The sequence below is a fragment of the Peromyscus californicus genome, unplaced genomic scaffold (genome assembly GCF_007827085.1).
Source record: "Peromyscus californicus insignis strain IS unplaced genomic scaffold, ASM782708v3 Scaffold_4__1_contigs__length_199733344, whole genome shotgun sequence".
In the NCBI taxonomy this organism is placed as follows: Eukaryota; Metazoa; Chordata; class Mammalia; order Rodentia; family Cricetidae; genus Peromyscus; species Peromyscus californicus.
This window is the reverse complement of record NW_026294562.1, coordinates 160373327-160389130: the sequence shown is the minus strand read 5'-3', so window position 1 is coordinate 160389130 and position 15804 is coordinate 160373327. Positions and strand designations below refer to the sequence as shown.

The following is a 15804-nucleotide window of genomic DNA, read 5'->3' as shown; positions in this document are numbered from 1 at the left end:
GGCATAGAACCCAGGGAGTCATGCGTACTAGGCAAGCACTCTACCCACTGAACCAAATTTCCACCCCTCACCCAAATGGCAAATTTGAATTCACCAAATACTTGTCATGTATATTGATCAGCTAATTAGTAGTTCAATATTGCTGGACTTCATTGTGGGTATAAGAGCCCCCCAAACCTTCTTTCTCTCATTTAAACAGTGGGGTTTTTTAAATTTAAATGTAAAAAATGGGGGCACCTGGAGAAATGGCTCTGAAAAGCATCAAGCATTCTTAACTGCTTAACACCTTTCTAGCTCCCCAAATATTTATTTTACATTTGTGTGTGTGTGTGTGTGTGTGTGTGTGTGTGTGTGTGTGTGTGATAGTGTGCATGGAGGGGTCAGAGGACACCTTTTGGGGGAGAAGTGTCTCTTCTTCCATCATGTGGGTCCTGGGAATCAAGCTCAGGTTATGGGGTTCAGAGGCAGGTGCCTGTGACCACTGTGCCATCTCTTCAGCCCTCCATTTAGATGGCATTTAAAGTCCGACTGGCCCCCCAAATTAGTTAATGGTGCTCATAGGAAATCAGTTTGGGGACAAAGAGGAAGTGAGGGCCATGCTCTGGCACTGGGGAAGCATGACAAGGGAGAGGGGAAGGGACCCTCCTGGGGACCCTCGCTGTGCCTTGCCTCTGTGGCTGGTTGAGCACACCTTGCTCTCTAGGTTGAGCAGGTAAGTGGGCTGGGGTGTGGCTCAGTGGTAGAGCCCCTGCCTAGAGTCCCCCAGTGAGGGACTGGGGTTGAGGCTCTAGGGTATTTGCCTGGCATTCATAAAGCCCTAAGTTCAATACCAACACTGCACAATAATGGTGCCCCCATCTACTGAGTTGATTATGAGATTACCATGAGTCTCTTCTCCTCCCTCCAAGCCCCAAAAAGCCATTCCCATCTCCAGGTTTCCAGTATAATTACCCTAGTCACCAACGGGAGAGTTTGTGTGACAACTGCGTCATTTTTTATTGTGAAGCATTTAGTGGATTATACATAGGTCCATGGTATCCTGCCTGCCCAGTGCCCGGGACCCCTGAGGGAAGGCACCATCTCCACGGAAGGCCTGACTTCCTGGTAGACATGTTCGTATGGGAAAAGCCTGCTGAGGACAGTGCCTCTTGCTTCCTTACTTCTGCCCTCCCTGGGGATTTCTCTCCAGGACCAGAAATTTGGGTAATAAGATTAGTGAGGGGGGTTGGAGCATCAAGGGGACAGAGAAGAAGAAATGTTAGTGACAATCCCAACCGGTCACAGCAGGAACACATCTAGCTGAAGTGAGGCTCAGGATGAGGTGGATGGTGGCAGATGGCCGGGGTTAGAGAAGGGGACGTTGTACAGTGTGGGTGACAATCACCAGTGCGGAGAAGGCTGGCTGGTTCTCGCCAGACTCAAGGTTTTTAAATGATTGTGAGGGCATGCTACCCAAGTGTGTGCTCAGGGAGTTGCCTTAGAAGTTGTAGGTGACTTGGCAGCTGAGCCGAAGCAGCCAAAGAAGTTACAGGTCTCTCTTAGGTTCCAGAACCTTGCACGGCAGCTACTTCCAACCTCAGTGCTTGAGGGTCACATATTCCACATCTTCCTTTGCCTGAGGCCGCTTCCCAGCCCCAAATTGAACCAGCTCTGAGTAGTGGATGCTGTCATCCTCAGGATGGCTTGGTGTCACATTCTCATAGTCACTCTGCAAAACACGTGAAGGTAAGCCAGGCCTCATGGTGACCAACCTCCGTCCATCCTCTTAATGCCTTCTCCCATTGGTTCCCCACCACACGGGGTCCAAATGTCCAAACGGGGTCGTCTTGTCTACCAATGGCTATGCTCGGCCCCTTAGACACTCTCTTGGATCCCACCCCAGCTCTCTGCCAGAACAGCTGCTGTGGTCTGAATGTGCCTCCTGAGTTTCCTGTGTCGGAAATGCACAGATTGTGGGATCTAGCAGGTGATTAGATTGATGGGTTAATAGGTAATCAATGCAGAGACTTTTTTTAGGAAGTTGGGTTCTCTCTGACAAATGTCCCCTGGCCATGAATGTTTTGTGTTACCTCAGAAACAGCTCCTTTGATATTGGATTTCCAGAACCAACCATAAGTCAAAATAAATCTCTTTGTAAACCACCAAGGGTATTCAGTTATAGCAATGGGAAATGGACTGAAGACAGCCACCCTTCCCAACTTCACTGTCTGCCAAGTGTGTCCCATAAGGGGCTCTCAATCGAGGCCCCGGGTCCCGTCCCCTCCCCCTTCCATAGCGTAGCTCCGCCCCCTCACCACATGACGCTTCTGTAACACCGAGTAAGTGACTGTGTCATCGCTGTTTGGAGAAGGACCCTGTGCTCCTGAGGTCTCCGCATCACTGAGAGAGAGAAAGAGAGAAGGCTACACTGAGTTTTTCCCAGCAGCACCCCGACTTCAGTCTCTTGTGCGCACAGCGCCACCATAGCAGCTAATGAAAATGGGTGGTGAATGCATCCCAACGCCGTCAACCTGCGCTGCAGCCTGGCTCTGGACACCCGCTTCTCAATTAAAGAAACAGGTCCGGGCTGGAGAGATGGCTCAGTGGTTAAGAGCACTGGCTGCTCTTCCAGAGGTTCTGAGTTCAATTCCCAGCAACCACATGGTGGCTCACAACCATCTGTAATGACATCTGGTGCCCTCTTCTGGCCTGCAGGCATGCATGTAGGCAGAACACTATACATAATAAAGAAACAGGTCCCATCTGCGGCTGCTACTCATGCTGCCATGTAAGAATGAGGTAGTGAGCGTGTGGTGGTGCCTGGTACAAAGAGGGCAGGAGGGACACAAGACTTTCCTCCCACAACCCCCCTGAGTGGCAGGTACCAAACTCCTGTATCCTCCATACCCGACTCTGGGCGTGTCAGTCTCCGGAAAGCGCAAGATGGCGTAACTAACACTGTCATCCATCGCCGGGTTGTAGCAGCCCTGGGACTGGGGGCCTTCAGAGAGAGGGGTCCTTCTAGTCTGGAAGATGCAAAGTTGCAGCTGTGATTCTCTCCTGACCACTCCCTTCTCCTGGCCTTTGACCCCAACAACTCCCTGGAGGTTTTTGGTTTGTTTGTTTTTTTTTTTTTTTCCCCAACAGGATCTTACAATGTGTACCCCAAGCTGGCCTCAAATTTGCCAGTCCCCTGCCTTATCTCCTCGAGCACTGAGATTTCAGATGTCCACATATCCTCAGAGCACTCATGCCCCTTCCTCGTCTTTTCTCTTCAAGGGCTACTCTAGGGTCACCTTCCTCCCATCTTAACTTTTTTTTTTTTTTCCAGACAGGGTTTCTCTGTGTAGTCCTGGCTGTCCTGGAACTCGCTCTGTAGACCAGGCTGGCCTTGAACTCACAGAGATCCACCTGCTTTAAGCCACCACTTGGCTCCATCTTACCTTTTTATTCCTTACAAAAAAGCTCTGGCCACTGGAATTTTCCTGAAGCCCCTGCTGGCTCTGATTCTGTTTCCATCTAAGGATCAAGGGTTTGTGAGGGTAGGTGGGGATGACCCTGCAGGCTGAGGGCTGTGGGGAGGGGGAGGGAGGAGGGGCAGTCGACTGCTCACTTTTTCTGGAGTTTCATCCCCCAGACAGCCAGGATGCAGACAGCCAGGCAGAACCCTAGTCCCAAGGCAGCCCTCTTGCCGATGCTCTCGGGGCTATCTGGTAGAGAGAGAGGTAATGGCTCACTCTGCCTTGTGGAGATGGAGATGGGCAGAGCATCCGGCCCATCTCCCTTCACAAAGCCTGGTCCTTCCTGCCTGCAGATGTCCTCCACATACGGTAGAGTGATTTGGTGGAGTGATTCAGAGAAAGATCGAGAAGTGGTCCCTGCCTCCTCACTCCTGATAGGAGAGAAGGGCCAATTCTTTGTCCCCAGCAAGAGCTATTCCACAGACAGGTCAAAACAAAGCCTGTGACCCCCGCCTTTGGCACCGTGCAACCCTGAGAGCAGTTTGATCAGACAAAGCCAGCTCCACACAAGACCCTGTCCCACACTTGTCCCTGCAGGTGTGCCCACAGCAGGAGGCTCAGCACCCCTCGACCTTGAAGAGGGTGCTAGGGAGATGGGATAGGCTATGGTTATTTGAAAGAAGCAGGGCACAGTCTGGGCATGGTGATCCATCTCTGTAATCCCAACACTCAAGAGGCTGAGGCAGGGGAATTGCCTGCAGTTCAAGACCAACCTGGGCTGCGTACCAAGACCGCTATCTCAAACAAACAAAAAGAGCATGGGTGGGTTTCCTAGGGGAATGAGACAGGGCTGTTTTGGTTTTGAGGCAGTTTTTCTACATAGCCCAGGCTGGCCCTGGTGTTCTGGTGATATTCCCACTTCAGCCTCTCAACGCCTGTGTTCAGCTTCCTTTTTGTGTTTGAAACCGTTTTTTTTAAAAACCACGCACTTGTATTATCTTGTTTAAAACACTAAAGTATCAAGCCGGGCGGTGGTGGCGCACGCCTTTAATCCCAGCACTCGGGAGGCAGAGCCAGGCGGATCTCTGTGAGTTCGAGGCCAGCCTGGGCTACCAAGTGAGTTCCAGGAAAGGCGCAAAGCTGCACAGAGAAACCCTGTCTCGAAAAACCAAAAAAAAAAAAAAAAAAACACTAAAGTATCAAAAGATAAATAAGGATCTTATTCATCAAGGGGGAGATACACACATAGAGGGAAGGAGGGAAGGAAGGAGACAGAGAGAGACAAGGAACACCAAGAGCTTTTGGAAGGTAGGCACAGCCTTTGAGAAAAGGTCCGTGAGGCAGAACAGGGTGACTTTCCAGCTAGGAGCTACTGGCCACAGGGTGTGCCCTGGCTGAGCTGGACACGGGAGGTGGGGAAGGGGGCTGCAGCCGCCAGGACAGAGGAGGGGCCTAAGGAACTTACAGTAAACAGTGAGAGTGCTGGGCGGTGACTCGCCCATGCCTAGCTGGTTGATCCCTTGGCAGCGGTAAGAGCCAGTGTGCTGGATCCTCAGGGGCTCCAGGCTCAGCTTCTGGCTGAAGAAGGGGAGGTCTCGGTCGCTGGAATCCAACCAGACATACTGCGAGACGGGTGGGTTGGCATCACTGTCACAGGACAAGATGGCCTTCTTCCCTTCCATGATGCTGTTCCCGGGGCTAATAGACACGCGCAGCCTCCGAGGAGCATCTGTAAAGGGGAAACCGAGTCAGGCCAGGGCTGCCGGGCACCTCATCTTCTTCACACTTAGCCCCCCAGCTCCTGCCACTCACACAGCACTCGGAGGTCCCAGGCCTTCGACGGAGTCTCTCCAATGGAGTTGCTGACCATGCAGTTATACTTTCCAGAATCTTCTGGGGAGATGGAGCGGAAGCTCAGCTCTTTCCCTTCCTGCACAAGACTCCCATTCTTCTTCCACAAGATGCGGACCTCTGGGGGGTGGCTCCCGGAGAAGTTGCATTGGAGGATGACGTGCTGCCCAGCATGGATCTCTGATGAGGGGCTCACCTTCAGGACCTTCACGGCTCTGGGGGCGTCTGCAGGGCCACAGCCTCAGGTGATGTTGTGACTCTCTAACCTTCTTGATGTCTCCCCAAAATGTCCTGCGTTTGATTAGGACTTCCCAGGCCTCTGTTTAGTGTTTCCTGTGTCATGGGTCAGGACTTCCTGTCTCCTTAGCCCCAGGCCTATGTGCCCTTCTTCAATCCTCTCTCCCCCGGCCTGTGGTCCAGGTTCCTATCCACCCCCCCCCTTCCATCGCCATATCTCAGTGTGTCCACCTCATGGACACGCCTTGCCCTGTCACTCACAGTGGACATTCAGGCTGACGGGCGCGGCCCACGAACACCAGCGGTTATTACAGGCAGCGCAGCTGATGGGCATGGAGTCCCATGCAACTCTCTGAATCTTCAGCACTCCAAGCGAGATCTCATTCCCAGAACCTTGAGGGCTCCACCGATAGTAGGTGACTTCAGGATTGCTGGAGTTGTAGCTACAGGCCAGGGTCACACTGTCTCCTTCCCGAATCGGTGTGGGGTTTTGAATCACGGTGGTTACCGCCTTGGGGGCATCTTGGAGGACAGCAGAGAGGTGAGAAAGCATGATCATTTGGTTCCCCTTTGCAGGACCAGACATCCAACCCCTCACCTTGGAGGGGCTAGGCAAGAGCTGAGCCCCATCTCTAGCCCTACCCTATTTTTCTCTTTAGCCTTTTATTTTTGAGTTGGGATCTTGTGTATTTGCACAAGCCAACCTTGGACTCCTGACCATCCCTCCTTAGCCTCCTGCGCAGCTGAAATGACTGACTTGCACCACCCTGAGCCACCTGCAAGGCTGGTGTTCATTAAAGCCTTTGCATACTGTCCCCAAATGAAACCTCTCCTGCTTCCCTATTGTGGCTGTGAGGCACAGTGCTGTTTAAAGCTGTATGACTGTGGGCTGCAGGCCTCCATCTACCCGTCTGTCAAGTGGGGCACCAAGAACACCTACCCTTCCAGAATCTTCCCAGAGCACAGATACCCTTAGAGCAGCCAGTGGCGTGTCATAAATAATACACATTGCTACTGCTCTCCAGCTGTCCAGATGTTCAGAGTGTGGGTGCCCCACCCATATGCAAGCCACTCCAGGTCCGACAATCGAGACTGTCTTGGGAGCAACCTGATAACCAGCTGTGCTGTGCTAAGGAATGCCAAACGATGGCAGAATAACTGGACACTCCCTCTGGCTCTCAAATCTTTCAGGCCTCAGCTGCTGCCATTGACGCTATGTTTGTGTGTCCCGTGAAGCCCTATATTAGGCAGGGTCTCACATAGCCCAGGTTAGCCTTGAACTTGCTATATAGCCAAGATGAACTTGAGTTTATGGTGCTCCTGCCTTATGTCTTAATGCCACCACATTAATGGTGCATTATGCAGTGCTGGGGATTGACATCCACCGAGCCACGTCCCCAGCTCTCACTGGGGGATTCTAGGCCGTGGCTCTACCATTGAGTCACACCCCCAGCCCCTCACTGGGGGATTCTAGGCAGGTGCTCTACCACTGGGTCAGGCCTCTAATCCCTCATTGGAAGATTCTAGACTAGTGATTGGTTGCTGAGCCATGCGCCACTCCCTTCCTGGTATGTTGTAGGAAAGCATTCTGCTATTGAGCTGCGTCCCAGGTCCTCTTTCTACTTTTGAGACAGTCTCACTAAATTGCCCAGGCTGACCTTGAACTCAGTCTGGAGCCCAGGCAGTCCTCACATTTGTGATCCTTCTGTCTCAGCTTCCCTAGTAGCTGGGATGACAGATCTGGGCCACCAAGCTGGTGACTTCATTCATTCATTCATTTATTCATTCATTCAACAAACATCTGCTAAGTAATTGCCGTAAGCCAAGGCTGTGGTCTGTACGTCTAGAATGCAGCTGTGAAGCTCCAGGCCCCTGGCTGCTTGTTTTCCCCACACCTCCACACCCCTACACTCTATTGCCTTCCTTCTCTATTTCCCTCTTTCCTCCAAGAACCAGAGGTCAGTTGGCCACTCACACTGGACATCCAGCTCAGCTTCCTCCTCTATCTCTCCACGACCCAGGCGGTTCTGTGCCACGCAAGAGTATTTCCCAGCATGCCTCACAGAGACTTCAGGGATCCGGAGCTTCTCTTGTGTCTCTCCAAGCACAGGGCTTCCATTGTGGTACCAGATGTAGTTTGTTGCTTTCGGACTGGCCAGTGACTCACAAATCAGCTCTATTGACTTTCCTTCGTCAGCCGGTGGACTGTATATGTGAACCCTGGAGGATTCCGGAGCAACTGAAAGAAGTCACAGAAGTGACAGGACAGGTGAGCAGAGCCCGCAAACCTGGGCAGGCAGCCACCAGCTTCCATTACCATCCCTGAGGATCCTGCTAGCTCTCCACCTCCCTTGCCAGATTCAAGGGAACTCACACAGCACCGTAAGGGCCACTTCTTCCGATTGTCCTAGGCCCAGGTCGTTGGAAGCCTGGCAACGGTATTTCCCACTCATGTCCTTGGTCACTGATTGCAGAGTTAGTGTGGACTCCTGTCCCTGCAGGGGCCGCCCATCCTTGACCCAGGACACTGTCCTGTATTCTGGGTTGCTGCTGATAACCTGGCATGTCATGGTCACAGAGTCACCCTTCTTGACCTCTTTGGGAGTGACCTCAATCGTCAGCTGCGGGATGTCTGCAGGAACAGAGGAGCATTGGGGGAGGACAGGGAATTCTCAGTGGCTGTTTTCATTGGGACAGCAGCAGCCTGCACACCTGTGGTCCTTTGTCCACCCAGGTGACTGTCACAGCCCTCACTTGTCTCTGTGCTCCCCTTCCTCATGTGCCCTCCCACCTGGTCTCCGCCAGCATCCCCAGCATTGTCCGTTAGACATCGACAGCGAAGCTGTCCGCTGGGCTCCAGAAGACCCAGTGTCCTACCTCCTCTCTTACCTCAAAAGGGGGCTTGGCCCCTCGTCCTCTCTGGTCCTCGGACACTGTCACGAGTACACTACACTTGCACCTCCACACCTTTGCTCTGGTTCTTTCCCTCCCTAGAATCTTCTTTGTCCACCCTGGCCTCTCTGTCATGTCAGCCAAGGTCCTCACCTTCTCCACAGACGTCTCCATCCATCAGCCCATCCTAGGCCTGCTTTCTTTGGGGGTTTGTGAGCTATTTGTGTGTGCGCATGTGGATAAGGAGCTCGGAGGACAACCTTGGGTGTTGTACTTCAGGAACTGGCCATATTGATTTTACACTTTTTGAGACAGGGTCTCCCACTGACCTGGAGCTCATCAATTAGACTAGACTGGTTGTTCAGCAAGTCCAAAGGACCCACCCGGATCTGCCTCTCCAGGGCTGAGACAATGAGCCCATGCTGCCACATTCAATTTTTGTTTTCTTCCTCTTCTTTCTCTTCTTCCTCTTCTTCCTCTCCTCCTCCTCCTCCTCCTCCTCCTCCTTCTCCTTCAACAGGGTTTCTCTGTGTAGCCCTGTCTGTCCTGGAACTCACTCTGTAGACCAGGCTGGTCTCAAACTCACAGAGCTCCACCTACCTCTGCCTCATGAGTGCTGGGTTTAAAAGTGTGTACCACCATGCCAGGCTCCACAGTAAATATCCATTGAATGGATGAAAGAAAGAAAGAATGAATGAATGAATGAGGCATAAAGTAATGACAGGAAAACTTCCTTGTATGGAGAAGAAAGAAACCTAACCAGATATCCTCAAAGTATGCTGTGACTTGAGAATTGATTGACTGATTGATGACTGAGTGGTACTGGAGGTTGACTCAGGGTCTCACACATGCTAGGCAAGCACTGCACCGCCAGGATACATCTCCAACACTTAGGGTTTTGAGATAGTGTCCCACTATGTAGTCCAGGTTGTCCTCAAACTCGAGATCCCCCTTCCTTGGCCTCCTGAATATGCATTTCCAAGCCTATATCTCCACACTCAACTCGATTGCTTTATTTTTTAGGTCAAAGCAGAGACTAAAATGAATCTGTGTCTCGAGACACAGGACCGACAGAAGAGACAGTGAAAGAGCCTTGCCACCCCCTGTCAAGTGATTGACAACTGAACCTTCTACGGACAGACTCCTCTTACCCTTACTGGGGCTCACCAGGGTTTAGGAAGAAGGGGACAAGATGTCCTTCCCACATGGAGACTCACGTTTAACATCCAGACGCACTGTGTTCTTAGAGAGCATTTGCGTAGAGTTCCAGACTTGGCACGTCACATTCTTTCCGTGGTCCTTCCACTCTGGTTGGAAGGTGAACTCTCTCTCTGTGTAGACATTTTGTGTAGAATCGGTGGCAGAGGTGATGGAGGTGATGGAGGTGATTTCGAGCTCTTTCAGGAACCACTTGAAGTGAATGTGGTACCGAGAGCAGGCAAAATTCAGTCTACAGGTCAGAGTGACACTTTGGGATGCATGGATTTCTGATGGCATCTGGATGTAAGGTGGGAAGGGTGTCTCTGGAAAAAAGAAAAGAACTGGGGGTGGGGCATGGGCTAGCCTTCCACCCCTGACTTCAGGCATCCTGTCCCATACGACCCCAAAACAATCCCTTGCAAGGTCATTCTACCTCCTCGTTCAGTTCAGCTTTTCTGTGGAAGGCTTGGGGGGCACTAAGCATGCTGGGAAATCGTATTTTACATTTACTTCGCTTTTCACTTCTCCTTTTGTTTACTTTCTAAGCTGCCCCAGGATCACCCAGGGTGGATTTCTCTGGTTTAGTTCTGCATGTATTGCTAAGCGTTGGTGACCTGCTTGTGTTTGTGAGGTCGCCTCAGTATTGGAGTCAATCAAGCAGATAGCCCTTTAGTGAGATTATCCTGAGGCCCAGGGCTCAGATCTCCACCAGGCTAGACCACCGCACAGACATGATGTCAAGATGCCTTGAACTGACAGCTCTAGTGTGGAGCGATGCTATCGTCATCTAGGGCGGAGAGCTCGGCTGTCTGATGGGCCGCGTCTGAACCCTCTGCTCTCGTCATCCGGCCTAAAAGGGTTCCTTAGACTAACAGGCTAAGAGATTTGAAAATCCAAATCTCTATCTTCTTTGGAAAGACATAAAAACAAACCCCTGACAGCCTGGACAACAGATTCCAGGCCAGACACGAGCTGAGGGAGAATGTCTGAGGTGGGACAAATGCTCCTGTTGCCATCAACATCTCCTATTTGAGTGAAAAAAAGAAATAAATAGGAAAGGGCACACCTGCTCCCACGGTGGAGGAGAAGGTTTGTTGTAGATACGAGGGAATGCATAATCAGAGACATCTGAGGGAGTCCAGAGTGGACATGACCCTGAGCCACATGAGACAGGGATGGGAAGCGAGGGGGGAACCAGGTGTAGTAGCCAAGAGGGCAAAAGGTAAAGAGAGCGGGTAACCAACATGGCTGGATCATATAGGGAGAGCCTCTGGGGGAAGGGCAGCCTGGCCCCTGGGCTGGAGAGTTGGGATAGAGGGCGAGGTATGCCTGCCATACTCTGTAGGTGTGACAGATAGAGAGTGAGGGATGCTGGAAGAACCTGATGGCCATTTCCACTTTGATGTGTTAAATAGGCACCTCAGCCATTGGTCCCAGGGTTTGAGACTTAACAGTGGACAGGCAACTCAGTACTTCCACCTCCCTCTTTGCCTCTGCCAGAACAGGGCGATGTTTCCCCCATACCCTTACTGGAGATATTGAGGTGAAGGTGCTCCATCCACTTGTCAACGCCTGAAATCATCCTCAACCCCAGCTTCCCATTGTCAGTGAGCCGTATCTGGTGGATTTCTAGGGAACAGTTATTTTCTCTGTTTCCCCAGAATGTTACCCTTCCTTGCTCAGAAGGGGGTAACTCAATCTTGGTGTTATTATAGAGGACATTCCCCTTGAAATCCTTGGTATGATTGTCAAAGTCGTAATTGTGATACAGCAAGACCTTGTCCAGAGAACTCTTTGTTGGCGTTTTGTACTTGCAAGGAATCCAGACACAGGCTCCTTCCCAGGCGAAGAGGGTTTTGGGATATTCAACAGTCCATCTCTGTGATGAGTCAACCAAAGCCACGTGTCCTAAAGGCCACAACACTGGTCAGAAATCATTACTGAGGGGTGAGAACTTTCACAGGAAATAGGAGAGGGAGACACCGGGGAATGAAGGGCGGCGGAGGAGCACGGCACATCTCTCTCTGCCTCTGAGCAGTTCCCCTCCATTCCCCAGGCCTATCCCCGCTCTACCTTACCCACAGACATCTCTAAACCCAGGTGTCAGCCTGGGCCTTACCTAGAATCAGGAGGAGCCACGGACAGTGGACATGCATTGTGTCTGCTCTGGGTGAGACCTAAGGAAAGAAGAATTAGTCTGTAAACTGGGTGTGCTGATGTGTGACTATATTCTAGCCTTCAGGCAATTGAGGCGGGGGAGGGGAGGATTGCTACAAGTCTGAGGCCAGACTAGGCTATATTCTGAGGCCCTGTCTCAACAACCACAAGAAGAATTTGCCTTTGAGTCATCTGGCTGCTTTTGCTTGTTCAGTCCTCTGAACTCTGATCCTTTTTTTCTGATCCTGGGTTGTGGGTGGGGACACATACCTAGTCATATGATGGAAATGTGGGATTTGGGGTGCCCATAGAGCTATTTCTGGGTACACCATACTTCTTCAAGCTGAGACCCTCCTTTGCTCTCTTTTCTCTACCTCTCCTATGCGTTTACTAGTTTTTAATTTTTATTTTATATTGTTAGTGTGTGTGTGTGTGTGTGTGTGTGTGTGTGTGTGTGTGTGTGTGTGTGTAATATATGGGACATGTGCAAGCTACAGTGCACACGTGGAGACCAGAGGAGGACGTTGTGGAGAATTCTGTGGAGTTGATTCTTTCCTTCCACCTTTCAGTGGGTCCCAGGAGTCCAGCTCATACGACCAGGCTTGCATAGCAAGCGTTCTCCCACTGCTTTTACAACCTCTAAAGCTCCTTACCCTGCCTGAGGCTCTATGGTGCTAGACTGTTGTATGCCTTGAATGCCAGGCCCTGGTAACAAGGATCTCCCCAGGCTACCGGTGCAAGATTTTACACAGGGACAGACAGAGTGATTTGAAAGACTTGTGGGGGGATCTCGTTAAACCAAATTTGAGCCTAGTAATTTAGACCTGGAACTCCAGCTGCTCCAGAGGCTGAGGCCAAACAGTTGCAAGTTCAAGGTCAGCTTGACTACCAAGCAAGTCCAAGCCTGGTCTATTCAACTTACTAAGACCTTGTCTCAAATCAAAAAGTAAAAAGAGGACTGGGGGTGTATCTCTGTGATAGAGGACTCTCCCAGTGAAGCAGTAGACACCTGCCTAGAATCACCCCCACATCGTGAGGGGCTGGGGGTGTGGCTCAGTGGTAGAGCCCCTGTCTAGAATACCCCAGTGAGGGGCTGGGGTGTGGCTCAGTGGTAGAGCCCCTGCCTAGAATCCCCCAGTGAGGGGCTGGGGGTGTGACTCAGTGGTCGAGCCCCTGTCTAGAATCCTCCAGTGAGGGGCTGTGGTGTGGCTCAGTGGTAGAACAACTGCCTAGAATCTTCCAGTGATGGGCTGGGGTGTGGCTCAGTGGTAGAGCCCCTGCCTAGAATCCCCCAGTGAGGGGCTGGGGTGTGGCTCAGTGGTAGAGCCCCTGCCTAGAATCCCCCAGTGAGGGACTGGGGTGTGGCTCAGTGGTAGAGCCCCTGCCTAGAATCCCCCAGTGAGGGGCTGGGGGTGTGGCTCAGTGGTAGAGCCCCTGCCTAGAATCCCCCAGTGAGGGACTGGGGTGTGGCTCAGTGGTAGAGCATTAGCCTAGGAGGCACAGTCCCCAGGTTTAATCCCTAGTACTATCTCAAGAAGTAAAACTAAACTCATAGTGAAGTTTGACATGAGGAAAACAGTTTGAGGGAGTTAGAAAGCCTTAGAAACAGAGAATGGTCCAAAGCCCCACCCCCAGCCCCAGGTGCCAATAGGAATCAAGGAAAGATATTCCTTTTCTAACAGCATCAGCCAGTTGTTACCACGTGGGAATGGGTTTTACCGTAAGTAAGAAGGCAGACTGTTATGAGAAATGTCTTATTTTATAAACATACATAGGTCCAGCCATGGTGGTGTGCACCTAAAATCCAGTACTTGGGAGCCTGAATCTGAGAATATGTGTTTGGTGCTAGTCTGGCCTCCCAAGCCAGACTTTGTCTCAAAACAAAAACAAAAACAAAAAAAAAACAAAACAAAAAAACAAACCTAAACAACACAAATATAGAGTGTTGGCCTGACAGAACTTAACCGTGTGTTTAGGTGCCACCAATTTACAACTGATACCCAGTGCTTTCTCTCTCTCTCTCTCTCTCTCTCTCTCTCTCTCTCTCTCTCTCTCTCTTGCTCTCTCTCTCTCTTTCCCTTCTCTCTCTTTCTCTCTCTCTCTCTCTCTCTCTCTCTCTCTCTCTCTTTCCCTCTCTCTCTCTCTCTCTCTCTCTCTCTCTCTCGCTCTCTCTCGCTCTCTCGTTCTCACCCTCCACCATCATCACCATCCTACACTTTACATAGAGTTAAATTTAACTCTCTTGGTGTGGCTGTGACCTGTGTCAGCCCCCAGGGATCTTGCAGGATGTGCCAACTGAGTGTGTCTCCGGTGGCAGTGCAGAGCTGCGTCCGTCCCTTCCACCCACCCTACCGACAGCATCAGCACCTCCCCCTCTCCAGCAATTCCCCTCCCAGGCTGCAGGACACAGGTGGGGAGGGCTGCTGGGTGACCAGGAGCAGGTATAGGGAAAGCTAGTCCACTTGCTGAAAGCAGGCTGGCTTCTGTCCCCAGTGTGGGGGTGGCCTGGCCTGGGTGTGTGAGAGGTGAGGAGACAGAGGCTGGGGCAGATCATCGGAGGCAGGTCCTCCAGGTGCAGGGAATGTGTCACATGGCCATATCTTCAAGGTCACGGCCACTTGGGAAAAGCCGAGTTCAACAGGAGGCTTTACTGTGAGACTTCTCCCACCGTCTAATGAGCTGGGCATATGACACATGCCACCAGACATGGAGTAGATTCCCTTACTTCCTAGGCCACGAGTCTATTTTACTCTTTTTCATCAAAGGCTTTGCAGGATTGCAAGCTTGGTTCTGAGGGACCCATGTTGAGACACCCTCGGGGTTGCTACAACGGCTGTGGCAGCCATCAGGCCCCAGGCGCCCGACCACTGTGCCTCTCTGGTAGCACCTCCAGCTACAGCCTCAACATGGCCTGGCTGGAGAACCCAGCGTGAATAGGAAGCAGACAGTTCCAGAGCAAAGCTGCCTGCCTATGGGATTTCCGGCAGTCACCGTAGCATAAGAAGCAGGGACCTGAGCTTGAGGACTGGATGGCTGAGGAGGTAGAGTGGGGTATGGCAGCAACAGTTACTAAGTCCAGAAACTTAGAATAGGGCCACACTGTCGAGACCTATGATGCACTCAGTTCAGATCTGCTGAGATCCTCGGAGTTGGCTTCCCAGCCCCGCCCTTCCCTCCTGAGCATCCAACAGCTTCTTCCACCTCAGAGGACCCAGAAAATCTGGCAGAGGCGGTGCTGAAAGGCAGGGGTCTGTCTGTGCCTCTCGAAAGTTAGATAAAAGAAAATGGCAGGTCCTCATGGCCAGCACACAGAGGACACCCGATATTTGCTTGTTGAGAACAAGAGAAAAGATCAAAATGGTATTTACCTGTCTCCTCCCGCGTGTTGTCTCTTCAGGGTCTCTAGCAGCCTCTGAGAGTAAAAGTAAGTGAAGTCTCCCCAGCTTGGCCACACCCCCTTCCTCTCTGTGGCTCCGAGGGAGACCAGTAGATAGGGTGATCTGCATCTGCCATCTGTGAGTGGAGAAGAGAGGCCATGATGGAGAACATGGGCTTGGAGTCAAATTGGAAGGGATGTTTGACTCTGCAGCGAGGTCTTAACTGGTGGATCGTCCATGTCTGATGAGTCTCCTAGCTGGTTTGTCCACGTCTCCCTCTGTGAAAGCCTCGATCACCAGAGCTCCCAGTCGGCTTTCGTTTGTCTTATTTCCAGCACTGCCATCAGCAGCTCCATGGGCTGGGGAAGAACCAGAGCTTTGAGGAAGGAAGTTGCCCAATGGGAGTCTTTCCTGCTTGGCATTTATTTGTTTGTTTGTTGTTTAGTTGGGGGGTTTTGAGACAGGGTTTCTCTGTGTAGCTCTGGCTGTTCTGGAACTCACTCTAGTCCAGGCTGTCTTTGAACTCAGAGATCCACCTGCCTCTTCCTCCTGAGTGCACCACCATGCCCAGCACTTGATTATTATTTATTTGTGATGGTATGCAGGCACGTGTGTGTGTGTGTGTGTGTGTGTGTGTGTACTGTGTGTAT

General features: G+C 51.5%; 1 protein-coding gene across 1 annotated transcript; it reads right to left on the bottom strand.

The window, feature by feature from the left end:
• Window positions 1-992: 992 nt before the first annotated feature.
• Window positions 993-15439, bottom strand: Cd22 (CD22 molecule). The gene is made up of 14 exons (XM_052761757.1): window positions 15146-15439; window positions 11740-11797; window positions 11151-11528; window positions 9638-9943; window positions 7903-8160; window positions 7504-7767; window positions 5790-6050; window positions 5253-5516; window positions 4906-5169; window positions 3593-3689; window positions 3423-3498; window positions 2887-3005; window positions 2295-2379; window positions 993-1708 (listed from the first exon to the last, which is right to left on the bottom strand). Exons 1-14 carry the CDS (start codon window positions 15281-15283, stop codon window positions 1577-1579), a joined length of 2700 nt encoding a protein of 899 aa, XP_052617717.1. The 5' UTR covers window positions 15284-15439; the 3' UTR covers window positions 993-1576.
• Window positions 15440-15804: the final 365 nt, after the last annotated feature.

Bases quoted from the DNA above. Each gene is read 5' to 3' on its own strand.
- Cd22 (XM_052761757.1), bottom strand. From the start codon at position 15,283: ATGCAGATCACCCTATCTACTGGTCTCCCTCGGAGCCACAGAGAGGAA. The intron at 6,051-7,503 runs GTGAGTGGCCAA...CTGTCCTCCAAG, and splicing joins AGCTGAGCTGGATGTCCAGT to ATGCCCCCAAGGCGGTAACC. The intron at 5,170-5,252 runs GTGAGTGGCAGG...TCCCCTTTACAG, and splicing joins CTGGGACCTCCGAGTGCTGT to ATGCTCCTCGGAGGCTGCGC.